General features: G+C 46.3%; 1 protein-coding gene across 1 annotated transcript in view; it reads right to left on the bottom strand.

The window, feature by feature from the left end:
• The window catches only part of LOC111959718 (protein phosphatase 1L), a 44,624-nt gene that overhangs the window by 2,897 nt on the left and 17,966 nt on the right, over positions 1-23,761 (bottom strand). The window contains exons 2-3 of the mRNA XM_023981500.2: positions 11,570-11,774; positions 620-781 (exon numbers count right to left, since the gene is read on the bottom strand). Of these exons, the coding sequence (XP_023837268.1) occupies positions 620-781; positions 11,570-11,774 (367 nt within the window). The remainder of the gene's footprint in view (positions 1-619; positions 782-11,569; positions 11,775-23,761) is intronic.

The following is a 23,761-nucleotide window of genomic DNA, read 5'->3' as shown; positions in this document are numbered from 1 at the left end:
TTGACTGAAGGCTAAATTTCATCAAAATCACATAAAGGAGAATATGAAATAGTATAAAAATGATAATTACATCACAGGCCTATGGGCTCTGTAGACATTTTTTTGGCTTTCTTGAGGAGTGCATTCCATTCCTCACTCACTGGCCCCCCTGATCTATATATATATAAAAAAACTATATTTAACCTTTATTTAACTAGGCAAGTCAGTTAAGAACAAATTCTTATTTACAATGACGGCCTAGGAACGGTGGGTTAACTGCCTTGTTCAGGGGCAGAACGACAGATTTTTACCTTGTCAGCTCGAGGTTTCGATCCACCAACCTTTCGATTACTGGCCCAACGCTCTAACCACTAGGCTACCTGTGGTTAGAGCTATAATGAAATCAAGGAAATCTGAGATCTGAGATCAAGGTCGTGCAAATAGTCATGATACTGCTCCTGATTATAATTTTAAAAAATCTTCATTTGGTAGAGGCTTGGTTTTTACACCTCAGTATAGCTACAATATAACAGCTGAACCAGGGATAGTTTTGTAGTTTCATCTATAATGTTTAAGATCAGGGCTAGTGGTGGAGAGAACTGATCCTAAACCAGTTATTAAGGCATGTTCTTTTGCTTACCAGCTTTCTTGATCCTCTTGCGTTCTTTGAGCTGGTAGGGCTTGTGATCATGTGACAGGGCGATGGCGTTGCCGTCTTTGTCACAGAGGACTCCGCGCGAGTCGCCAACGTTCGCCACCGTCAACTCTTTATCAGACAGCAGGGCCACCAGACATGTGGTACCTGAGAGAGGCAGGATAGAAGAGAAGGAGGATAGGAAAGAGGGAGGAGAGAAAGAGAAAATAGATCCATGTTAGTCTAGAATAAAACTTGAACATCCTATTGTCAAAGACTGCCACTGCATCCTGGTCCCGTGTGGCTCTGTTGGTAGAGCATGGCGCTTGCAACGCCAGGGTTGTGGGTTCATTCCCCACGGGGGGACCAGGATGAATATGTATGAACTTTCCAATTTGTAAGTCGCTCTGGATAAGAGCGTCTGCTAAATGACTTAAATGTAATGTAAATGTAAAGACACACTATAGAGGGGCGTCAACCTCATTCCAACCAGGTGAGGGAAGTTCCTCTAATCAGTGACCTTAGTTCAACAAACAAAGTATAAGGGAGGTGCGAAAACCCACAGACACTCGGCCATCCGTGGAATGAGTTTGACACGTGATCTATATAGTGTCTGCTTGTCCTCTTCTACTTGTCCTCCTCGGGTTGTTTTATTCTCCCTTTCCCTTCTTTGTTTGGTTTCCCAGTCTCTGGGCTGAGACTGAAGCCCATTGTCTGAGATCCAAGGCCCTGCAGTGAGAACAGACCAGTCTGTTTGACCATCTGTCTGTTTGCACACCACACAACTCAGAACAGGACAGAGGGGGGATGGGGATGTCTGACTGGACCACCCCAAGGAGGAGAGAGGCTTTGGGAATGGCAGAGAGAGTGAGTGAGGGGAGGTCCATTTCATTGAATGAACTGAACCTGCCTTTAGTTTCAACCTTGCATGTCCACACTTATGATTGTGATACACTGCGGTTTCAGGGCTGAGTGAGGAAATTAAACAGGTCCAGCTCCCTGGTGATGTTTTTTCATTCACTTCAATCATTTAGAGGCAAAGATGCACAGAGCCGCCTGAAGCTGACCAAGAAATAATGTGGGAAGAGAGAAAAATGGGGTGAGCGATGCAGAGAGAGAGATGGTGAATAATAGGGGAAGGAGAGAGAGAGGAAAATTAGATTACTTCTCAGCAGGACAGTGATTTTATTATTTCCATGTATAGCTTTGAGTCAGGGAGAAATGACAAAACAAATGGAGAAAACCGACACACACAGAGAGAAGAAACAAGGGAAGGTGGGAGACAAAGTTATCTATTCTATCTTTCCATCTCTGTGTGTGTCTAATCCTCTCCTGCTCCGGTCTACAGCTGGCACCTCTGTCCCATGCCGTCCAGCTAATTATTTTTATCGGGTTCCCGTGGTGATGGAGAAAATGGGCTGCACTGCCCTGCAAGCGCACCCTTCCCCAATTAGCTTCACGAGCCGCACAGACACACACCTACCCTTCTCCATTGAAACCATCATCCTAGCACACACATAGCACTATCTGATTAGCTAAACTTTACCCTGTGCACATCCACAACTCCAATTAAAACCTAGCATATCTACACAGACTGACTTCTCCAAATTAGCCTAGCATACCTTCACTAGTTCACTTCAATTAGCCAAGGATACCTACACAGGTTGACTTCTCCAATTAGCCTAGCATATCTGCGCTAGTTCACGTCTTCAAGTAACCTAACAAACCTAGGCTAGCTCTCTTCTTCAATTAGTTAAGCTCGACCATGTTCCGATCTCTTTTTGCTGAGCATTAGTCATGGTCTGGGCACGTCAACTTCTCCAATTAGCCTACTTTAGTGTGTGCGCATGACTATGTCCATGACATTGTCTACCCACTTTAAAAAAAAATATAAAAAATAATCTACTACCCAGTCCAAAAGAAATGGCTTCCCCATACATCCTCTGAGGCTGCATTTATTGTAGCTGGGGATTTTAACAAGGCTAATCTGAAAACAAGGCTCCCTAAATTTTATCAGCATATCGAATGCACGACCTGGGCTGGGAAAATTCTGGATCATTGTTACTCTAACTTCCGCGACGCATACAAAGCCATCCCTCACCCTCCTTTCGGCAAATCTGACCTGACGCTCAATGTTGTTGCTTCCAGCCTATAGACAGAAACTAAAAACAGGAAACGCCCGTGCTCAGATCTGTTCAACGCTGGTCCGACCAATCTGATTCCACGCTTCAAGATTGCTTCGATCACGTGGACTGGGATATGTTCAGATTGCGTCAAACAACAACATTGATGTACACGTTGATTCAGTGAGAGAGTTTACTAGCAAGTGCATCGGTGATGTTGTACCAACAGCGACTATTAAAACCTTCCAACCAGAAACTGTGGATTGATGGCAGCATTCGCGCAAAACTGAAAGTGCGAACCACTGCTTTTAATCAGGGCAAGGCAACATGACCGAATACAAACAGTGTAGTTATTCCCTCCGCAAGCAATCAAACAAGCTGAGCGTCAGTATAGAGACAAAGTAGAGTCGCAATTCAACGGCTCAGACACGAGAGGAATGTGGCAGGGTCGCCCCGTTGCACTCACTTCCGTCATCATGAAGTGCTTTGAGAGCCAAGCACTTCATGATGATGAAAGTGAGTGCTAGGGGGCGATAGTCGTTTAGCTCAGTTACCTTAGCTTTCTTGGGAACAGGAACAATGGTGCCCTCTTGAAGTCAAGGATCATATCACCTCCACCCTACCTGACACCCTAGACCCACTCCAATTTGCTTACCGCTCCAATAGGTCCACAGGCGACGCAATCGCAATCACACTGCCACTGCCCTAACCCATCTGGACAAGAGGAATACCTATGTAAGAATGCTGTTCATCGACTACAGCTCAGCATTTAATACCATAGTGCCCTCCAAACTCGTCATTAAGCTCGAGACCCTGGGTCTCGACCCCGCCCTGTGCAACTGGGTCCAGGACTGACGGGCCGCCCCAGGTGGTGAGGGTAGGAAACAAAATCTCCACCCCGCTGATCCTCAACACTGGGGCCCACAAGGGTGCGTTCTCAGCCCTCTTCTGTAGTCTCTGTTCACCCATGACTGAGTGGCCATGCACGCCTCCAACTCAATCAAGTTTGCAGACGACACTAGGGTAGGCTTGATTACCAACAACGACGACATGCGCCTACAGGGAGGAGGTGAGGGCCCTCGGCGTGTGTTGTCAGGAACACATCTCACACTCAACAAAACAAAGGAGATGATCGTGGACTTCAGGAACAGCAGAGGGAGCACCCCCTATCCACATCGACGGAACGATAGTGGAGAAGGTGGAAAGTTCCTCGGCGTACACATCACGGACAAACTGAACTGGTCCACCCACACAGACAGCGTGGTGAAGAAGGCGCAACAGTGCCTCTTCAACCTCAGGAGGCTGAAGAAATTTGGCTTGTCACCAAAAACACACAAACTTTTACTTATGCACAATCGAGAGCATCCTGTCGGGCTGCATCACCACCTGGTACGGCAACTGCTCCGCCACAACCGCAAGGCTCTCCATCGGTAGTGAGGTCTGCACAACGCATCACGGGGGCAAACTACCTGCCCTCCAAGACACCTACACCACCGATGTCACAGGAAGGCCAAAAAGATCATCAAGGAAAACAACCACCCGAGCCACTGCCTGTTCACCCCACTATCATCCAGAAGGCGAGGTCAGTACAGGTGCTTTAAAGCGGGGGCCGAGAGACTGAAAAACAGCTTCTTTCTCAAGGCCATGAGACTGTAAACAGCCCTCACTAACATTGAGTGGCTGCTGCCAAAATACTGACTCAAATCTCTGCCACTTAAATAAAAAATTGGATGTAATAAATGTATCACTAGTCACTTTAAACAATGCCACTTTATATAATGTTTACATATCCTACATTACTCATCTCATACAGTGGGGAGAACAAGTATTTGATACACTGCCGATTTTGCAGGTTTCCTACTTACAACGCATGTAGAGGTCTGTAATTTTTATCATAGGTACACTTCAACTGTGAGAGACGGAATCTAAAACAAAAATCCAGAAAATCACATTGTATAATTTTTAAGTATTAATTTGCATTTTATTGCATGACATAAGTATTTGATACATCAGAAAACGCGATCTTAATATTTGGTACAGAAACCTTTGTTTGCAATTACAGAGATCATACGTTTCCTGTAGTTCTTGACCAGGTTGCACCCACTGCAGCAGGGATTTTGGCCCACTCCTCCATACAGACCTTCTCCAGATCCTTCAGGTTTCGGGGCTGTCGCTGGGCAATACGGACTTTCAGCTCCCTCCAAAGATGTTCTATTGGGTTCAGGTCTGGAGACTGGCTAGGCCACTCCAGGACCTTGAGATGCTTCTTACGGAGCCACTCCTTAGTTGCCCTGGCTGTGTGTTTCGGGTTGTTGTCATGCTGGAAGACCCAGCCACGACCCATCTTCAATGCTCTTACTGAGGGAAGGAGGTTGTTGGCCAAGATCTCACGATACATGGCCCCATCCATCCTCCCTTCAATACGGTGCAGTCGTCCTGTCCCCTTTGCAGAAAAGCATCCCCAAAGAATGATGTTTCACCTCCATGCTTCACGGTTGGGATGGTGCTCTTGGGTTGTACTCATCCTTCTTCTTCCTCCAAACACGGCGAGTGGAGTTTAGACAAAAAGCTCTATTTTTGTCTCATCAGACCACATGACCTTCTCCCATTCCTCCTCTGGATCATCCAGATGGTCATTGGCAAACTTCAGACGGGCCTGGACATGCGCTGGCTGAGCAGGGGTACCTTGCGTGCGCTGCAGGATTTTAATCCATGACGGCGTAGTGTGTTACTAATGTTTTTCTTGAGACTGTGGTCCCAGTCTCTTCAGGTCATTGACCAGGTCCTGCCCGTGTAGTTCTGGGCTGATCCCTCACCTTCATCATGATCATTGATGCCCCACGAGGTGGATCTTGCATGGAGCCCGCAGACCGACGGTGATAGACTGTCATCTTGAACTTCTTCCATTTTCTAATAATTGCGCCAACAGTTGTTTGCCTTCTCACCAAGCTGCTTGCCTATTGTCCTGTTCCCATCCAGCCTTGTGCAGGTCTACAATTTTAACCCTGATGTCCTTACACACGCTCTCCGTCTTGGCCATTGTGGAGAGGTTGGAGTCTGTTTGATTGAGTGTGTGGACAGGTGTCTTTTATACAGGTAACGAGTTCAAACAGGTGCAGTTAATACAGGTAATGAGTGGAGAACACGAGGGCTTCTCAAAGAAAAACTAACAGGTTCTGTGAGAGCCGGAATTCTTACTGGTTGGTAGGTGATCAAATACTTATGTCATGCAAATAAATGCAAATTAATTACTTAAAAATCATACAATGTGATTTTCTGGATTTTTGTTTTAGATTCCGTCTCTCACAGTTGAAGTGTACCTATGATAAAAATTACAGACCTCTTACATGCTTTGTAAGTGGAAAACTGCAAAATCGGCAGTGTATCAAAATACTTGTTTCTCCCACTGTATGTATATACTGTACTCTATACCATCTACTACATCTGCCTATGCCGTTTGGCCATCGCTCATCCATATATTTGTATGTACATTTCTTATTCATTCCTTTACACTTGTGTGTATAAGGTAGTTGTTGTGAAATTGTTAGATTACTTGTTAGATATTTACTGCCACGGTCCGGAACTAGAAGCACAAGCATTTCACTACACTCACATTAAACATCTGCTAACCGTGTGTATGTGACCAATAACATTTGATTTGAGCTCCATCTGGTCTAGATATCAGCTTTTCCCTACTAAACCCAGGTCCCAACTATAAAAGAGTAGTTGTCCTCTAGGACATACCAGGCCAAAGAAAGGTTCAATAATAACTCATGTGTCACGTTCGCTGGAATAATTATCGGACCAAGGCGCAGCGATGTTTGAGTTCCACATAATTTATTAGAAAGTGAAACTTAGCAAAACAAAACAATAAACTAACAACGAACCGTGACTACAGAGGTGCTACGTGCACCAACCCAAAACAATATCCCATAAAACACAGGTGGAAAAAAATGCTACTTAAATATGATCCCCAATTAGAGACATCAATAGCCAGCTGCCTCTAACTGGGAATCATATCACACACACCAACATAGAAAAACTAAACTAGAACCCCACATAGAAAATAATAACTAGAAAACCCCCCCAGTCACGCCCTGACCTACTCTACCATAGAAAATAATAACTAGAAAACCCCCCCAGTCACGCCCTGACCTACTCTACCATAGAAAATAAGGGCTCTCTATGGTCAGGACGTGACACACTGTATTACAAGACTATTCAAACAAACTTATCTCTTGGCCATTTCATCAGAGGCCTCTCACTCACTTCTTGTCCCTTCTATTCTTCCCAGATAAAACAATGGATGGATGAAGGGATGAGAGGAGAGAGGGATAAATCTGATATGAGGTTGTCCTGGGGACTCTCTGCTCATCCTGATTATAACAAAAGCTCAGAGCTCCAGTCCCCAAATGATGTACCCGCTAAATCAGATACAAGGACAACAATCAAAAACAATTACCAGTCCAACTCACCCCCAAGACTCAGGGAGGTAGTTGAGCAGAAAACTCAGAGCCAATTCAATACGTCTGACTAATGCTTTGAAACACGAAAGCAGTTAAAAAAAAAAAAATGTAGTGTAACTTTACGGTAAGATTATCTTTGGGCTCAATCTTAATCCTTACTGTCATCCAAACAAAGGGGGGAGTGAAATATGGGAGGATAAATGAACGGGCCTTGGAGAAGAATGGGCCTAGGAGGGGACAGTTGTAACCTGTCTGGGAATCAACAGGTCATGCTGCTTTGGAGGGACGGAGGGGTGGGAAAGAGGGAGGGATGTGAGAGAAGAAGGCAGATGGGACTGGATCAGTGGACGGGCTAGTTTAGTCTTTTCCACTAGACTTGGAGGTTGAAGCAGATCACACAATAGATTTATATCAGCAGCTGGGGTTTCTCCGGAGAGTAGGAGGTCAAAGAAAGGCGAGTGGTCCCGTGTAGCTCAGTTGGTAGAGCATGGCGCTTGCAATGCCAAGGTTGTGGGTTCGTTTCCCATGGGGGACCAGTATGAAAATGTATGCACTCACTACTGTAAGTTGCTCTGGATAAGAGCGTTTGATACATTACTAAAATGTAAATTAGTGTAACAGCGGTAGTGCCTTCGCTAAGTGGGCACGTCACAGGAGGAGTAACCTTGCCTGGGAGTACCTTAAAAAAAAGTCAACTGCCACCCCCAGACTGGGAGTTAACTTATGGTCTCGGGTTCAACACCGGTCCATTCTACTTTTCCAATCAGGGTGTCACATGACCTCCGCTAGAATGTGACTGACAGCTTGAATGGCCCTTTTATACCAGCCACTCATTCAAATACACACTCATCGGAGTCATGTGAGGTTCTGTGCTGTGGATAAACTACTATAGTGTTCTGTACACTCCACAAGGAACACTCCATCGCTCTCTCCCTCCCTCACTCTCCACCTCAAAATAAGTTAACATGCAAGGAATTACACTGAACCAAAATATAAACGCAACATGTAAAGTGTTCTTCCCATGTTTCATGAGCTGAAATAAAAGAATACAGAAATGTTCCATACACACAAAAAGCTTTTCTCAAATGTTGTGCACAAATTTGTTTACATCCCTGTTAGTGAGCATTTCTCCTTTGCCAAGATAATCCATCCACCTTACAGGTGTGGCATATCAAGAAGCTAATTAAACAGCATGATCTGTTACCAGAGAATTGAATGTTCATTTCTCTACCATAAGCTACGTCGTTTTAGAGAATATGGCAGTACGTCCAACCGGCCTCACAACCGAGGACCATGTGTATGTCATCGTGTGGGCGAGTGGTTTGTCAACATTGTGATAAACCCATGGTGGCGGTGTGGTTATGGTATGGGCAGGCATAAGCTACGGACAATGAACGCAATCGCATTTTAGCAAATGTCAATTTGAATGCACAGAAATACTGGGTTGATATCCTGAGGCCCAATGTGTGGCCCATTTGTTTTAAGGTATCTGTGACCAACAGATGCATATCTGTATTCCAAGTCATGTAAAAATCTTTGAAATTGTTGCATGTCGCGTTTATATTTTTGTTATGTAAATATTCCGTAGACACCCTCCCTCTCAATCTTACTAGTTTGTTCTCTTCCTCTCTCTCGGACTCTACCTCTTTCTCCACCTCCCACCCTGAACATTAAGTTAGAATGTCAGGATCAGGAATGCGTGGAGCGCAGAGACATTCCGTGTGCTGCATTCCTGAAATCGCCGTGTGTGAAGCAAGTCTTTACCGCCAGCTTATCATGAATATTTTAGCTCTCTTTTCTCTTCCCTACATTCTGAATAAACCATCAGTGCATCTGTGGTGACAACTTCTCTCCCCCACGCTCTCTCCACCTCGCTCTCTCCCCCACGCTCTCTCCCTCAAGGCTTTCCCTCAAGGCTTTCCCTCCCACTGCTCTTTGGTCCTGTAGGTGCTAGATGAGTGTGGGTGGAGGTGAAGATGGATGGAGCTCCATCTCTCGCCCCTTCCCTCTCTAGGAGTTCAGGACTACACCCTTCCCCTTTCAGTATCACCTTCTGTCATCTCTTTATCATATCACTGTCTCAACCCTATTTTTGGCCCTTGGCTTACACCCTTTTCTTCCCATCTCCCCCACCCTCACATCTTTCTCTCCTTTCCACACACTGGCCCTTTGTCGCTCTGTCCAGCCTTTTGTTATTTTTGTCCTCTTTCCCTTTATTATGTAACTCTATACCCTCTCACCCTATATACAGTGCCTTCAGAGATATTCACACCACTTGACTTTTCCACATTTTGTTGCGTTTCAGCCTGAATTTAAATGGATACATTTGCGATTTCTTTTGTCCCTGGCCTACACACACACACACACACACACACACACACACACACACACACACACACACACACACACACACACACAACCACACCACAATGGTCAATGTGGATTATGTTTTTAGACATTTTTACAAATTATAAAAAAAGGAAAAGCTAAAATGTCTCAAATCAATAAGTATTCGACCCCTTTATGGTAAGCCTAAATAAGTTCAGGAATACAAATTTGTTTAATAAGTTGCATGGACTTTTTGAACAACTACTTCATCGCTGTACCCCACACATACAGATAAGGTCCCTCAGTCAAGCAGTGAATTTTAAACAGATTCAACCACAAAGACCAGGGAGCCTTTACAATTCTTAACAAAGGGCACATATTGGTAGATGGGTGTAAAAAATTTTTTTTATAACAAAACAAGATATTGAATATCCCTTTGAGCATGGTGAAGTTATTAATTGCACTTTGGATGTTGTATCAATACACCCAGGCCCAAGGCACTAAAGTAAAACTGCAAAAAATGTGGTAAAGCAATTTACATTGTATTCAAGAAAAACAGTTATTTGGGGCAAATCCAATACAACACATTGCTGAGTACCACTCTCCATATTTTCAAGCATAGTGGTGGCTGCATCATGTTATGGGTATGCTTGTAATCGTTAAGGACTGGGGAGTTTTTCAGGATATAAAATAAACAGAATAGAGCTTAGCACAAGCAAAATCTTAGAGGAAAACCTGGTTGTCTGCTTTCACCAGACACTGGGAGATGAATTCACCTTTCAGCAGGACAATAACCTAAAACACAAGGCCATATCTACACTGGAGTTGCTTACCAAGAAGACAGTGAATGTTCCCRAGTGGCCGAGTTACAGTTGACTTAAATCTGCTTGAAAATCTAGAGCAAGACCTGAAAATAGTTGTCTAGCAATGATCAACAACCAATGACACAGCTTGAAGGATTTTTAAAGAATAAAATGGGCAAATATTTYCCAATCCAGGTGTAGAAAGCTCTTAGAGACTTACYTGGAAAGACTCAATGTGCTACTACAATGTATTGAGTCAGGGTTGTGAATAGTTATGTAAATGAGATATTTTTCCCATTTCATTTCTATTTTTTGCAATAAAAAAAAMAAMAACATGTTTTCACTTTGTCATTATGGGGTATTGTATGTAGATGRGTGAAAAAAAATCATCAATTTAATCCATTTTGAATTCAGGCTGTAACAAAATGTAGAATAAGTCAAGGGTATATGAATACTTTATGAAGGCCCTGTATCTGTCAAGCCCCCTGAGGAGAGGCAGCGTGGGCACTCTCTCGCTCCCTCTTTTCTCTTTGGAATCAGAAGAGATAATTGCTACATGTCTGATGAAGATAAAGCTGTATTTTAATAGCTGAATAAGCAGCACGGCCGGAGCCCACTGTAAACGACCGCGAACAACTCAGAAATACTATGCAAGCCGAAATGTGGTGCTCCTACAAAAACAACAATGCATACACTTACGTGCACGCACACACACACGGAAATGTACACACAAACGAGCACCCTTGAACCACAGCTATTTATACAGACTTCCTTTCCGCTAGCTCTCACTGTCACAAACACCACAGCTATTTATACAGACTTCCTTTCCGCTAGCTCTCACTGTCACAAACACCACAGCGACTTCAACAAACTCTGCCCTGTCCCCAAACATACCATAGCCATAATTTGTGCATTTTTCACAGCCTACACGTTAGACAACACTATTTAAGCATGCAGAAATGAGTGCAATCAATCCAAAACAAAGAATTGCGGTCACTGTAGAACACGGATCTCAAGACTGACGCATCCAACTAAAAGTTAAGTCAGCGCTACATATTCTAGCCTATTCATTCTATTTCTGTGCGAAGTTTGTGTGAAATAATTAAAAGAATTCCCTTGAATGGGTTGAGTTCAGGATTAAGGTATAAACTGTTGCTTGATTAGTGGCTAGGGGCAGCTGTCTGCCCACAGAGGTGTGGCTGTGACCTTTAACCCCTGGCTGCCCTGCCCTCTGACCTGCTTCGTTGTAGACGGCTGACAGCTTGTCCAACATGTCCCTGTCCAGAGCCAGGATCTGCTGCTCCAGAATGGAGGAATAGGACAGACCGTCGCTGCGCTCCTTTTCATCCTTCTCTTTCTCCTTCTCCTTCTCTCGGTCGTAGCTCAGGAGCTGCTGACGCAGCGCCTCCGACAGATGGGCCTTGGCAAAGTCAGCCGCCGCCTGGGAGGAAGAGGGAGGGGAGAGAGGACTACAGTGAGCTGGCTATACTGAAGTTAGAGTTATGTATGGTGTAAACTGTAAGAAATTGTAAGCCAAGTGATGTTCACAGCTCTGCCTCGCCACACAGCATCAAACTTTTTGTGTGACTACAGTGCAGGCGGGCACACACACACACTTGGGGGAGAAGACCGAGGCTACAGTAGCGGTGACCTGGCTGTCCTTCGTTCCTTGCTGAAACCCAGATAAAGCAGGAGATAAATAGCCAGAGATGAGGGGGAGAAACTACACCATTAGCCAAACACACTTCCCCTCCGCTGTGCTGTGGAATACAGCTGAGCAAGAGAAACTCAATCCTCCCCTATCCATTTCAGCCAGGCGATAACGTCACTGCACACCCTTTTACGGACAAATATGCAACGTTTCCCGGCAAAAAGATTGGCTCGTTTCTCTACTCCTTTCCTGAATCATGGCCAGAGAGAGAGAGAGAGAGAGATTCAAGCCAAGCCGAGCCAAAACCAAAAGAGAAAGATAGCAGTGTAAGCTAATGAGTTTTTTTTGGCCTGTTATATTGCCTCGCCATGTTTCCATCCACTAGCCTTGTTTCAGCCATGTTGTGGCCTGGCTGTTTATCAGGGGGCTTGGCGTTTGTATACGAGGTCAAGGGCCGTAGACAGTGCCTGAGCTTGTGCCTTATCATTCTGAAACCTTCTCTGCCAAACATTTCAACTCGCTTCACTTTCTCCGACTCTCCCTCACCGCATCTCTCTCCGACTCTCCCTCACCGCATCTCTCTCCGACTCTCCCTCACCGCATCTCTCTCCGACTCTCCCTCACCGCATCTCTCTCCGACTCTCCCTCACCGCATCTCTCTCCGACTCTCCCTCACCGCATCTCTCTCCGACTCTCCCTCACCGCATCTCTCTCCGACTCTCCCTCACCGCATCTCTCTCCGACTCTCCCTCAACCGTCTCCTCCTGCACGTCTGCTGACCTCAACCGTCTCTCCTCACCGGACTCTCTCTGCACTCGACCGTCTCTCTCTCCTCGACTCTCCCTACCGACTCTCCCTCCGACTCTCCTCACCGTAATCTCTCTCCGACTCCGTCCCTCCACCGTATCTCTCTGCCCGATGGCTCTACCGTGCACCGTACTCCACATCACTCACCGTATCATCCTCTCCGACTCTCCTCACCGATCTCTCCGCGACTCTCCCCGACCGTATCTCTCTCCGACTCTTTCGACTCCCTCCAGGCACGTATTCCTCCTCTGCCGACTCTCGCCTCACGCTATCTCTCTCCGACCTCTCCCTCACCGTACTCTCTCTCCGACTCTCCCTCACCGTATCTCTCACCTGACCTCTCCTCACCGCTCTCCCTCACCGACTCTCCCTCAGCCGACTCTGCCAGCTCCCGACTCTACCTGCTCTCTCGTGCTCTCTCCCGTTCTCGACTCTACCTCCGACTTCTCCCGATCTCTCCTTTCACCGTATCTCTCATCCGACTCTCTGGTCGCTCTCACCAACCGTATCTCCTCTCACCGTCGACTCCGACTCTCCCTCACCGTATCTCCTCTCGCGACTCTCCTCACGTCGTATGCTCCCTCTCCGACTCTCCCTCACCGTATCTCTCTCCGACTCCCCTCACCGTATCTCTCTCCGACTCTCCCTCACGTATCTCTCTCTCGACTCACTCGCTCCTCACACCGTATCTCTCATCCGACTCTCGTCCTCGACCGATCTCTTATCTCTCGCAGTCTCGCTGCTCTCCTCACCGTCATCCTCTCTCGATACCGTCTCTCCTCTCTCCACCGTATCTCTCTCCGACTCTCCCTACCTTATCTTCTCTCGCCCTATCTCCTCTACGGCGACTCCGTCTCCTCACCGTATCGTCTCTCCGGACTCATCCCTCACCGTATCTCTCTCCGACTCTCCCGTATTTCACTCGTATCTCTCATCCGACTCTCCCTCACCGTATCTCTCTCCGACTCTCCCTCACCGTATCTCTCTCCGAGCTCTCCCTCACCGTATCTCTCTCCGACTCCTCACCACCTCCACCGTATCTCTCCTCCGACTCTCCCTCACGTATCTCTTCTCCGACTCTTCTCGCTCACCGTATTCTTCTCGCGACTTCTCCCTCCGGAACCTCGTATCTCTCTCCGACTCCGCTCCACTCACCGTATCTCTCGTCCACTCTCCCTCACCGTATCCTCTCCGACTCTCCCTCACGCGTATCTCTCTCCGACTCTCCCTCACCCGTATCTCTCTCGACTCTCCCTCAACCGTATCTCTCTCCGACTCTCCCTCACCCGTATCTCTCTCCGACTCTCCCTCACCGTATTCACTCGTCCTCACCGACTCCTCGCTCTCCACCGTATCTCTCTCGACTCCCGCGAATCTCCCTCACCGTATCTCTCTCCGACTCTCCCTCACCCGTATCTCTCTCCGACTCTCCCTCAACCGTGATCTCTCTCCGACTCTCCCTCCACCGTATCTCTCATCTGCACTCTCCCTCACCATCTCTCTCCGACTCTCCCTCACGTATCTCTCTCTCGACTCCTCTCTCCCTCTGAATGTCCCTTGCTCTCAGTGTCTGACCCCTTCCCCTCTGTCTGCTGTTCCCACAACCCCTCTGTGTTCTCTTTGGTGCAGAGGGCTATGGGTGGAATATCCGTCTAGGCCTCTTTCTCTGGCCTTTTTCGGAGCTGCATGGGGACATATCTGACGCAGTCTCAGACATTCTTCCTTCCTGTGGTTACCATAGTGACCGCAGGGATCATAAACAGAGGTCAGAGAGAGAAATATAAGTATTTCTGGAGGAACTACATGGGATAGTAATGACCACATTAATAGCTGCTTTGGAAACATTGTTATTGTGACTTACGAGGCCTGTCTTTGTTGACAATGGCGATTCATCCTTTCAGACATCCCAAGAGCAGCTGTGAGTGTGTGTGTGTGTATATGAGTGAGTGAAACAGCCATTAAAGCTTGGATAAACAAACAAACAAACACAGGGATATGTCCTAGTTATCCTGTTAACAGAGTGGATGATCAGACACCTGTTCAGGGATCAGAGGCTGAGCTCTTATCTACTCCGACCTGTCCTACTACTGCCACTTGCACCCCCGCAGACCTGTCCTACTCCCACTGCACCCCCGACCTGGTCCCTAACTCACTGCAACCCGACCCGAGCCTGTCTCTGAACTGCCCAACTGCACGCCCCCGCAGAGCCTGTCCTACTCCCACTGCACCCCCTGGCCTGTCCCACTCCCACTGCCTGCACACTGATCAACACCACATGTAGTACAATACTTTAGACCTACTGGGATGTCAACGTGTCTACGATTACCCAGATATGATCAGACGCCTGAGACGAGAAAGTAGGGTGGTGGGGAAACAGATGAAGGGGCAGCAGTCACGGTTTGAACAGAGAGTGTGTGTGTGTGTGTGTGTGTGTGTGACTTATCTGGGCTGTGTTATTTGCTGTGTCCAGTGATGGAGAGCGGAAGGGAGGACTGTGGAGAGAAAAAAAATAAAGGGATGACAGAAGTATGGAGAGAGGGATGATGGAGGGACGGAGAGAGGGATGATGGAGGGATGATGGAGGTATAATGGAGGAGTGTGTGTGAGAGAGAGATCAGAGTGGTGTTATCTGCTGTGTGGGCACGCACGACTCCAGCAGCCGACAGTTCTGCTGCTGCAGGGACATCTTAATCATTACAGTGACTAACTGGTGTGTGCTGACTGGAGGGTTTCAATAGCCTCAAACTACATCATTTTACCACACCGTCCGATGGCAGTTGGGTTTCAGACTACGTATTCTCTAATTATGCTTAACAATCTTTACTTTACTGCCTAACTATTTAGTTCCTAACTTTATGTATTCTTCATTATTTAGTTCCTAACATTCTACATGTCTGTCAGTTAGAATGACATCACTCACCTTGAAAGAAAATGTATACGAAAAACTTGGAAGTCATTAACACAATTGAAAAATCTAATGTTTAATTATTGAAATAGCATGTTCGACCGAGAAAAATTGTACCAATCTGTTTAAGGCCATGTGGCAAACAATAATGCAGGCACTAGGGAGGGGGGCGTGAGCACGCGGGTCTGGGCAGAGGAGATGTGTGCGTATGTATACGTTTGTTTTTGGAATGTAAAAAATATATACATATATATTTTTTTAAAGACGCCGTGGACGGCAGTAGCAGAAGGCTCAACAGCCTAGCCTAATGAGCAAAATGACCATGTATTGGGAGTTGGCCTTGAGGCGATGCTTCACCAAGGCAACAACAAAGCAGCGGATCCGATCATAGGAGAGAGGCGGCTGTCAGCAAAGAGATGGAAAGGCAGCTAACATGCTCTCCTGATGAGACACACATTTATCACCTCACACAGGGGAGTATGCCCTGTGTTCTTCAGCTATGTTCTACAAGGAGATTCCCCCTCCCTACACACATGAACACACACAGCTCCCCTTATATAACCAAACACTCTGAAGACCTTCTCTCCCCCCCCAACTACACACGTTCCAAATCCCCTCCACCCCCCATACCATCACCATATTCCTTGCCCAATCCAAATGCATAACCCATCCACCCCTCATCCAATGATAACAGCCAGATCTCTTTACCATAGGCATCCATCAGACAGTGAGGTTATTAGATCCAGGGAGAGTTATGTACTGTAGGTCTCTTCAGGCTGACTGAGGAAGAGAGAGGGGGACTGAACAGAATGACCGCAAGGGAGAAGACTGAACAGCTTCTCTACTGCCAGGTTTAATGATGGATAAGGAAGGGGGAAAGTTATTTTTTCATAAGGAGGGGAGTGGGTCTGTCTTATTTTAACTGCTGTTTCTCCAACAGAGTGAGAAAGGGAGAGGGGGGGCAGTTAACTAGCATAACTGAAGTACATCATTAAAATACATTCTCCATTTGTACAAAGAGAGGACGAGAGAGAGCGGGAAGTAGAGGGAGCGAGAGGAGTAGAGAGTGAGGACGGCAGTGGATTAGCTTTGCTGAAGTACATCATTAAAAAATATTCTCCATTTGTACAAAGAGAGAGAGACAGAGAGCGAGATATTCAGATATCAGTAAGAGTCAAAGGCCTGGCTGACAATGAGGATAGAATGCTAGAGAGGAAGAGTCTGTGGCCATCTTTGATTGAACACAGAGATGTGGGCGATACTCGTCTCAGCTTACCTCTTAGCTACCCAGTGCCAATGTTGTCCAACATGAAGGAGTGGAACACAGAAAGGCAGCTGTGCTTTGTTGTAAACTACTGTCAAACTTACAGTGCATTCGGAAAGTATTCAGACCCCTTGACTTTTTCCACATTTTGTTACAGCCTTATTTTATTCTAAAATGGATAAAAATGGTCTTCCCCCTCAAATCTACACACAATACCCCATAATGACAACGCAAAAAAACATTTAAAATGTTTGCAAATTTATATAATATTTACATAAGTATTCATACCCTTGACTCTGTACTTTGTTGAAGCCTCTTTGGCAGCGATTACAGCCTCAAGACTTCTTGGGTATAAACCTACAAGCTTGGCACACTTGTATTTGGGGAATTACTCCCATTCTTCTCTGCAGATCCTCTCAAGCTTGGTCAGGTTGGAGCGGAAGCATTGCTGCACAGCTATTTTCAGGTCTCTCCAGAGATGTTCGATTGGGTTCAAGTCCAGGCTCTGGCTGGGCCACTCAAGGACATTCAGAGAATTGTCCCGAAGCCACTCCTGCGTTGTCTTGGCTGTGTGCTTAGGGTCATTGTCCTGTTGGAAGGTGAACCTTCGTCCCAGTCGGAGGTCCTGAGCGCTCTGGAAGAGGTTTTCATCAAGGATCTCTGTACTTTGCTCCGGTCATCTTTCCCTCAATCCTGACTAGTCTCCCAGTCCCTGCAGCTGAAAAACATCCCCACAGCATGATGCTGCCACCACCATGCTTCACCGTAAGGATGGTGCCAGGTTTCCTCCAGACATAACATTTGGCATTCAGACCAAAGAGTTCAATCTTGGTTTCATCAGACCAGAGTATTTTGTTTCCCATGGTCTGAGAGTCCTTTTTGACAAACTCCAAGCAGGCTGTCATGTGCCTTTTACTGAAGAGTGGTTTCCATCTGGCTACTCTACCATAAAGGCCTGCAGAGATGGTTGTCCTTCTGTGAGGTTCTCCCATCTCAACAGAGGAACTCTGGAGCTCTGTCAGAGTGACCATTGGGCTCTTGGTCACCTCCACGACCAAGGTCCTTCACAGATTGCTCAGTTTGGCCAGCTCTAGACTTCTTCCATTTAGGAATGATCGAGGCCACTGTGTTCTTGGGGACCTTCAATTCAGCAGACATTTTTTGGTACCCTTCCCCAGATCTGTGCTTCAACACAATCCTTCTACCTCATGGCTTGGTTTTTGCTCTGACATGTACGGTCAACTCTGGGACATTATATAGACAGGCGTGTGCCTTTCTAAATCATGTCCAATTGAATTTCCCACAGGTGGACTCCAATCAAGTTGTAGAAACGTCAAGGATGATCAATGGAAACAGGATGCACCTGAGCTCAATTTCAAGTCTAGCAAAGGGTCTGAATACTTATGTAAATAAGGTATTTTTTTATTTTAAGAAATTTGCAAACATTTCTAAAAACCTGTTTTCACTTTGTCATTATTGGATATTGTGTGTAGATTGATGAGGAAAAACATTTTATTTAATCAATTTCATAATAAGGATGTAATGTAACAAAATGTGGAAAAGGGGAAGGGGTCTGAATATTGTCCAAATGCACTGCAACATGGCAAAACAACAAGTGATTAAGATTAGAAATTAAACAATCTTGAATCATCCATTTTGGATGGAAACATTTTCATGGCCTCCTTCACTCACGCCGCCAAACTTACCCTAGTAAAACTGACTATCCTACCAATCCTCGACTTCGGCGATGTCATCTACAAAATAGCTTCCAATACTCTACTCAGAAAACTGGATGCAGTCTATCACAGTGCCATCCGTTTTGTTACCAAAGCCCCTTATACCACCCACCACTGCAACCTGTATGCTCTAGTCGGCTGGCCCTCGCTACATATTCGTCGCCAGACCCACTGGCTCCAGGTCATCTATAAGTCTATGTTAGGTAAAGCTCTGCCTTAGCTCACTGGTCACGATAACGACACCTACCCGCAGCACGCACTCCAGCAGGTATATCTCACTGGTCATCCCCAAAGCCAACACCTCATTTGGCCGCCTTTCCTTCCAGTTCTCTGCTGCCAGTGACTGGAACGAATTGCAAAAATCGCTGAAGCTGGAGACTTATATTTCCCTCACTAACTTTAAGCATCAGCTATCTGAGCAGCTAACCGATCGTTGCAGCTGTACATAGCCCATCTGTAAATAACCCACCAAATCTACCTACCTCATACTGTTTTTATTTACTTTCTGCTCTTTTGCACACCAGTATCTCTACTTGCACATCATCATCTGCTCATCTATCGCTCCAGTGTTAATTTGCTAAATTGTAATTACCTCGCTACTATGGCCTATTTACTGCCTACCTCCTCACACCATTTGCCCACACTGTATATAGACTTTCTTTTTTTCTACTGTGTTATTGACTGTAGACTTGTTTATTCCACGTGTAACTCTGTGTTGTTGTTTGTGTCGCACTGCTTTGCTTTATCTTGGCCAGGTCGCAGTTGTAAATGAGAACTTGTTCTCAACTAGCTTACCTGGTTAAATAAAGGTGAAAAAAAAAAGAATAATAAAAAATGTCTGGAAAAGCCATGATGTTTAACCTCAACAGGCACATGTTTACCACCACTCCCCCCGTCCATGCATCTGGCTCCATGACAATGTACTGCAGCTCTATAGGTTGGTTTGCTGCAGAGGTGTAGTGTACTGTAACTATATCCTTACAGTGACATTGCAGAGGTCTGTCCTTAGCAGTGGAGAGTGCTAGCCTAGCAGTGAGAGCTAATTTAATTCGGCTAGCATCGTGTGTTATGTGTCAAAACTGCGTCAAGTACATGTTTTAAGTGGGTGTGGGAGTGCACATGTGAGAAAGAGGGGGTCATTGTACCAAATATAGAAGCCATTCAAAACCAACATCCGTGGCAATGTAATAAGTGCCCTACACTCTCCCCCCCCGTACCCTTAGAACCGCCTCTCTCTCTCTCTGCTGCAGTTTCAGAAGAATAAAAAAAAAAAAGCATTGTCTGGCATTTCCCAACATATCATCAAAGCAAACCGCTGCTGTTTGAGGTTTTAATAAGAGGGAAACTGTTCTGTTGATTTCTGTCCCTGTTCACCCTAACACTGCAAGCACCCCAGTACAGACAGACTGACTACAGACAAGCCAGAGACTGAACCCTAACCACAACAGTCAGGGCGGTCATGGTCCAGTGCTTAGCCAATAAACYACAGTAGTTGCAGGTCTATAGTCAATCACAGCTCCAGTGTTACTAAGTCATTAGGTGTTGTTCAGCTGGCTATGTCTGACCTTCCGGGAGTAACTCTCCTCATCCTGGGTCTCTGACCCAGACCGACCGCTGAGGGATCCAGGGAACGAGGCCTCAGGCCTGGAATGCTTCTACAGTACTACGACTAGACCCATCTGTCAGTAGGACCTGGGGATTACCATCAACCCCTGATCTCTCCTTTATGACTACCAACACCAATGTGTGTGTCCTCTGCGTGCGTGCGTGTCCTCTGCCTGTCAAAGTCTCGGTCCAAACTGAAACGCACCCCTTTATTGTTTACGTTCAGTTGCCGTTCGTGTTGTGGAAACGAGGTGGAATGCCCCTTTAATATAAGAGTGAAGTGGGAAAGGAGGCGAGGGAGGAGAGAGTGGGAGTAGAGAGCTGAGGGTGTAGGGGTGAAAGGAAGGAAGGTGAGGGGCAGAGAGCTTGGGGGGGGGGGGGGGGTCTGAGAGGAGAGAGCTGGAGATGAGGACAGAATGGAGCTGTATTCATGACTGGGAGCACTCCTGGCAGATTCTGATAAGGCACACACACACACCATTCCACCGGCAAATCAGATTGAAATGTAATATTAATATTTCAGAAAAGGAGGACTGAGGATGTGGTAGCCTACACTGGGCTCTGTGACAGAGTGGACTGGGGGTGTGAAATGCTGTAAACTCAAAGTGAATGGAGGTTTGAGATCTAAAACGCTGGGCTGTGAAAGTGGAGAGGTGACTAACAACATTAACAGAGGAAGCTTACTGAATGAAGCCAACAGATGAAAGGCTCTTCCTCTTATGAGTGGTGTGTGTGGTGAAGTAAAGCCTCAGTACTGACTGTTTCGTGAGATTTGGCGAGGTGTGAAGACGGTGTTGACATGAACAAACATCAGAGCAACCCCTTCAATTGGCTGTTCTTTCCGACCTTGCCAGCTGTGACATTCCAGGTCCCTTCGGCACAATCAAGCTCTTTGACATGCAAAAGCCCGCCCCTCCAGGGGTCAGTGGCACAGATGGTTGGCTCTTTTGAATGCCAATAAACAGTCAAGGTGACCATCTCCACCTTTAAAATCATGACATTCAGGAGAGTCAAGTTCTAAACCGACACACGTCCCTCCTTCCTCATAAAGAGATGGGAATTATTATGACAGCAACGCACACCCTGCTTACTCATAAGGATGGGAAAATGTCCACTGAGAAGTGATTCACATTCAGTGAAAGGAAGGAGACATCTGTCAGTATGACCCCATCCATCTACACACACACACACACACACACACAACCTCTTTACCCATAAAGTGATAGGAATTATGAAAGTCCCTGTGAGGTCAGAGGACACCATTACAGAAGGTGAGGCACATTAAACAAACTAGACAACAGGAGGTTGTTTGTAGATTTGTAGACTATTTCAATTAGGATTAAGGAAGAAGAAGAAGACTCACTGAAGAGTGCTGAAATACATGCATACTGCTGAAGCATGCAATTAATTCAAGATCTGTCATGCTTTCCAGTGTGTGTGTGTGTGTGTGTGTGTTAAAGATTGTAATGCACAGAGGTGTGCTGATATGCAGACATTACAGCAAGGATGTAAGCAAGATTTAATCCTCTCTCTAAGTCACATACACACAGCTGCCAAAATGCCAAGACTTGCACCTTTTTACAGAATGCCTTTCGTTAGGTATTGCAGGCCTGTAATTTCTGTGATATATATGATGTTGGTACTGCAGTGTGTGTGTGTGTGTATGTGTGTGTGTGTGTGTGTGATAACACAGACACGCTGGCGTTAAAGGAACAGGTAAAACCAGCCATTACTCTCACATGGGCGCTCCCCACCTCGGCGCTATGGCTCTGTGGCCAGTAATTACAGACTCCTATTGACAAATCAACACTGGCCATAAAAACACTTTAGCTGTGGACCCTGCTGAGGAGGAGAGCGAGGGAGGGAACAACCTCACCATGAAACAGAGAGATGGACAGGAAGAGAGAAGTGCCAGAGGGAGAGAGGAGTTGAGAAAGACAGAGAGAGGAGGAGAGAGAGAATAGAGGTAAGAGAGTAGAGGGAAGGGGTGGGGGAGAGAGAAGAGAGAACGGGGTGGAGCCTGAGACAATGAGAGACAGAATGTGAACTTGATGCTTATATATACACACACACACACACCCTGGGTTATTGTAGGAAGCAGATTGAACTTGTGCACAACAGCCATTTTTCAAAATGAACAGACAAAGATAATTCTGAGTATTTCCTTTTAGAACACAGACGGGTTCACTGAGATCTGCATCTCACCCAACAAACGTCCTTGGGCTGAGAACAACACTGTACAATATCTCCTAACAGAGCAGTGAACTACTAGGCTTACCAGTCATCTTGATACCATCCTGCCATTACCACTCACAGCCATTGTTGTACTCCGCTCCATCTCCCCCACACACACACAGAGCTCCATGAAAAACATGCTTACTCAATAAACCCCCAGCTTCTGTCCCTGTCTGCACCCTAAAGATAATACCTGGCCTATAAAACAGGTAGAGAGAGGTATAACAGGAGAGTGACACAGACCGACAGAGAGAGCGAGAGGTTTGCGACAGAATAGATTGTGAGAAGTGTGTGAGAAGTAAGAAGTTTCCTCTCCACAGGCCTGCCCTGAGACCTCCATTATACATTCACTTGTCTTCTCGCCCCTTACCCGATCCCCAGGATATTTTTATACACACCTCTGTGGCAGGTGTGTGTGTGTGCGCGTGATGTGAGTGTGTGTGAGAACGAGAGAGAATGCTGACACTTATTTTCCTCTACTCCCCTTCAGGCTCTCTGTGCTCCATATTTAAGAAGTAGGAGATGGACAATCATTGAAGTTCCCTGAAACACATTTGGTGGATGCCTCCACGGAATGGCAAAGAGGTTTATAGTCCAGCACCCCAACCCTGGTTACTGGGTATAGTCCAGCAGCAGCACCCCATACCCTGCGTCAACTGGCTCATAGGTCCCAGCAGCAGCAGCAGCACCCCAACCCTGGTTACTGGGTATAGTCCAGCAGCAGCAGCAGCACCCCAACCCTGGTTACTGGGTATAGTCCAGCAGCAACCCAACCCTGGTACTACTCCTGTGCTATCCCCTGGCCCACTGACCTCATTCACACTAGTGATTACACACGTCTCGAAGGTGATCATTTCAGTGTGGATGTGTGATGAAGACACAGCACAATTCCTTTTCCTGGAGCACACAGTAGAACAACATGTCAGCAACAAACAGCTTAGTGTTCTCTCTCCCCCCCAGAATTCAGATTCCGAGAGAGACACAGAGAGACAGACCTAGACAGAGGAATGAGTCCTGATAGAGGAGAGGAGCCCCAGGGATGGATGATTCAACAGTAGCAGGGGAGACTGGGCTTTTCTCTGGACCTGACCCCGTCAACTGGGAGATTACTCTGGCTGATGAACTACCTGTTCACCCACTATATCATTCACACAGAAAAATGAGTGCAGTCATAAATAACCCTCAAGCCCCTGATCAATCATTTCATGTTTGATTAATCTGGCCT

The sequence above is a fragment of the Salvelinus sp. IW2-2015 genome, linkage group LG4p (assembly GCF_002910315.2).
Source record: "Salvelinus sp. IW2-2015 linkage group LG4p, ASM291031v2, whole genome shotgun sequence".
NCBI classification, from domain to species: domain Eukaryota; kingdom Metazoa; phylum Chordata; class Actinopteri; order Salmoniformes; family Salmonidae; genus Salvelinus; species Salvelinus sp. IW2-2015.
Note: the sequence above shows the minus strand (reverse complement) of the source record. Positions and strands in the feature narration are given on the sequence as shown.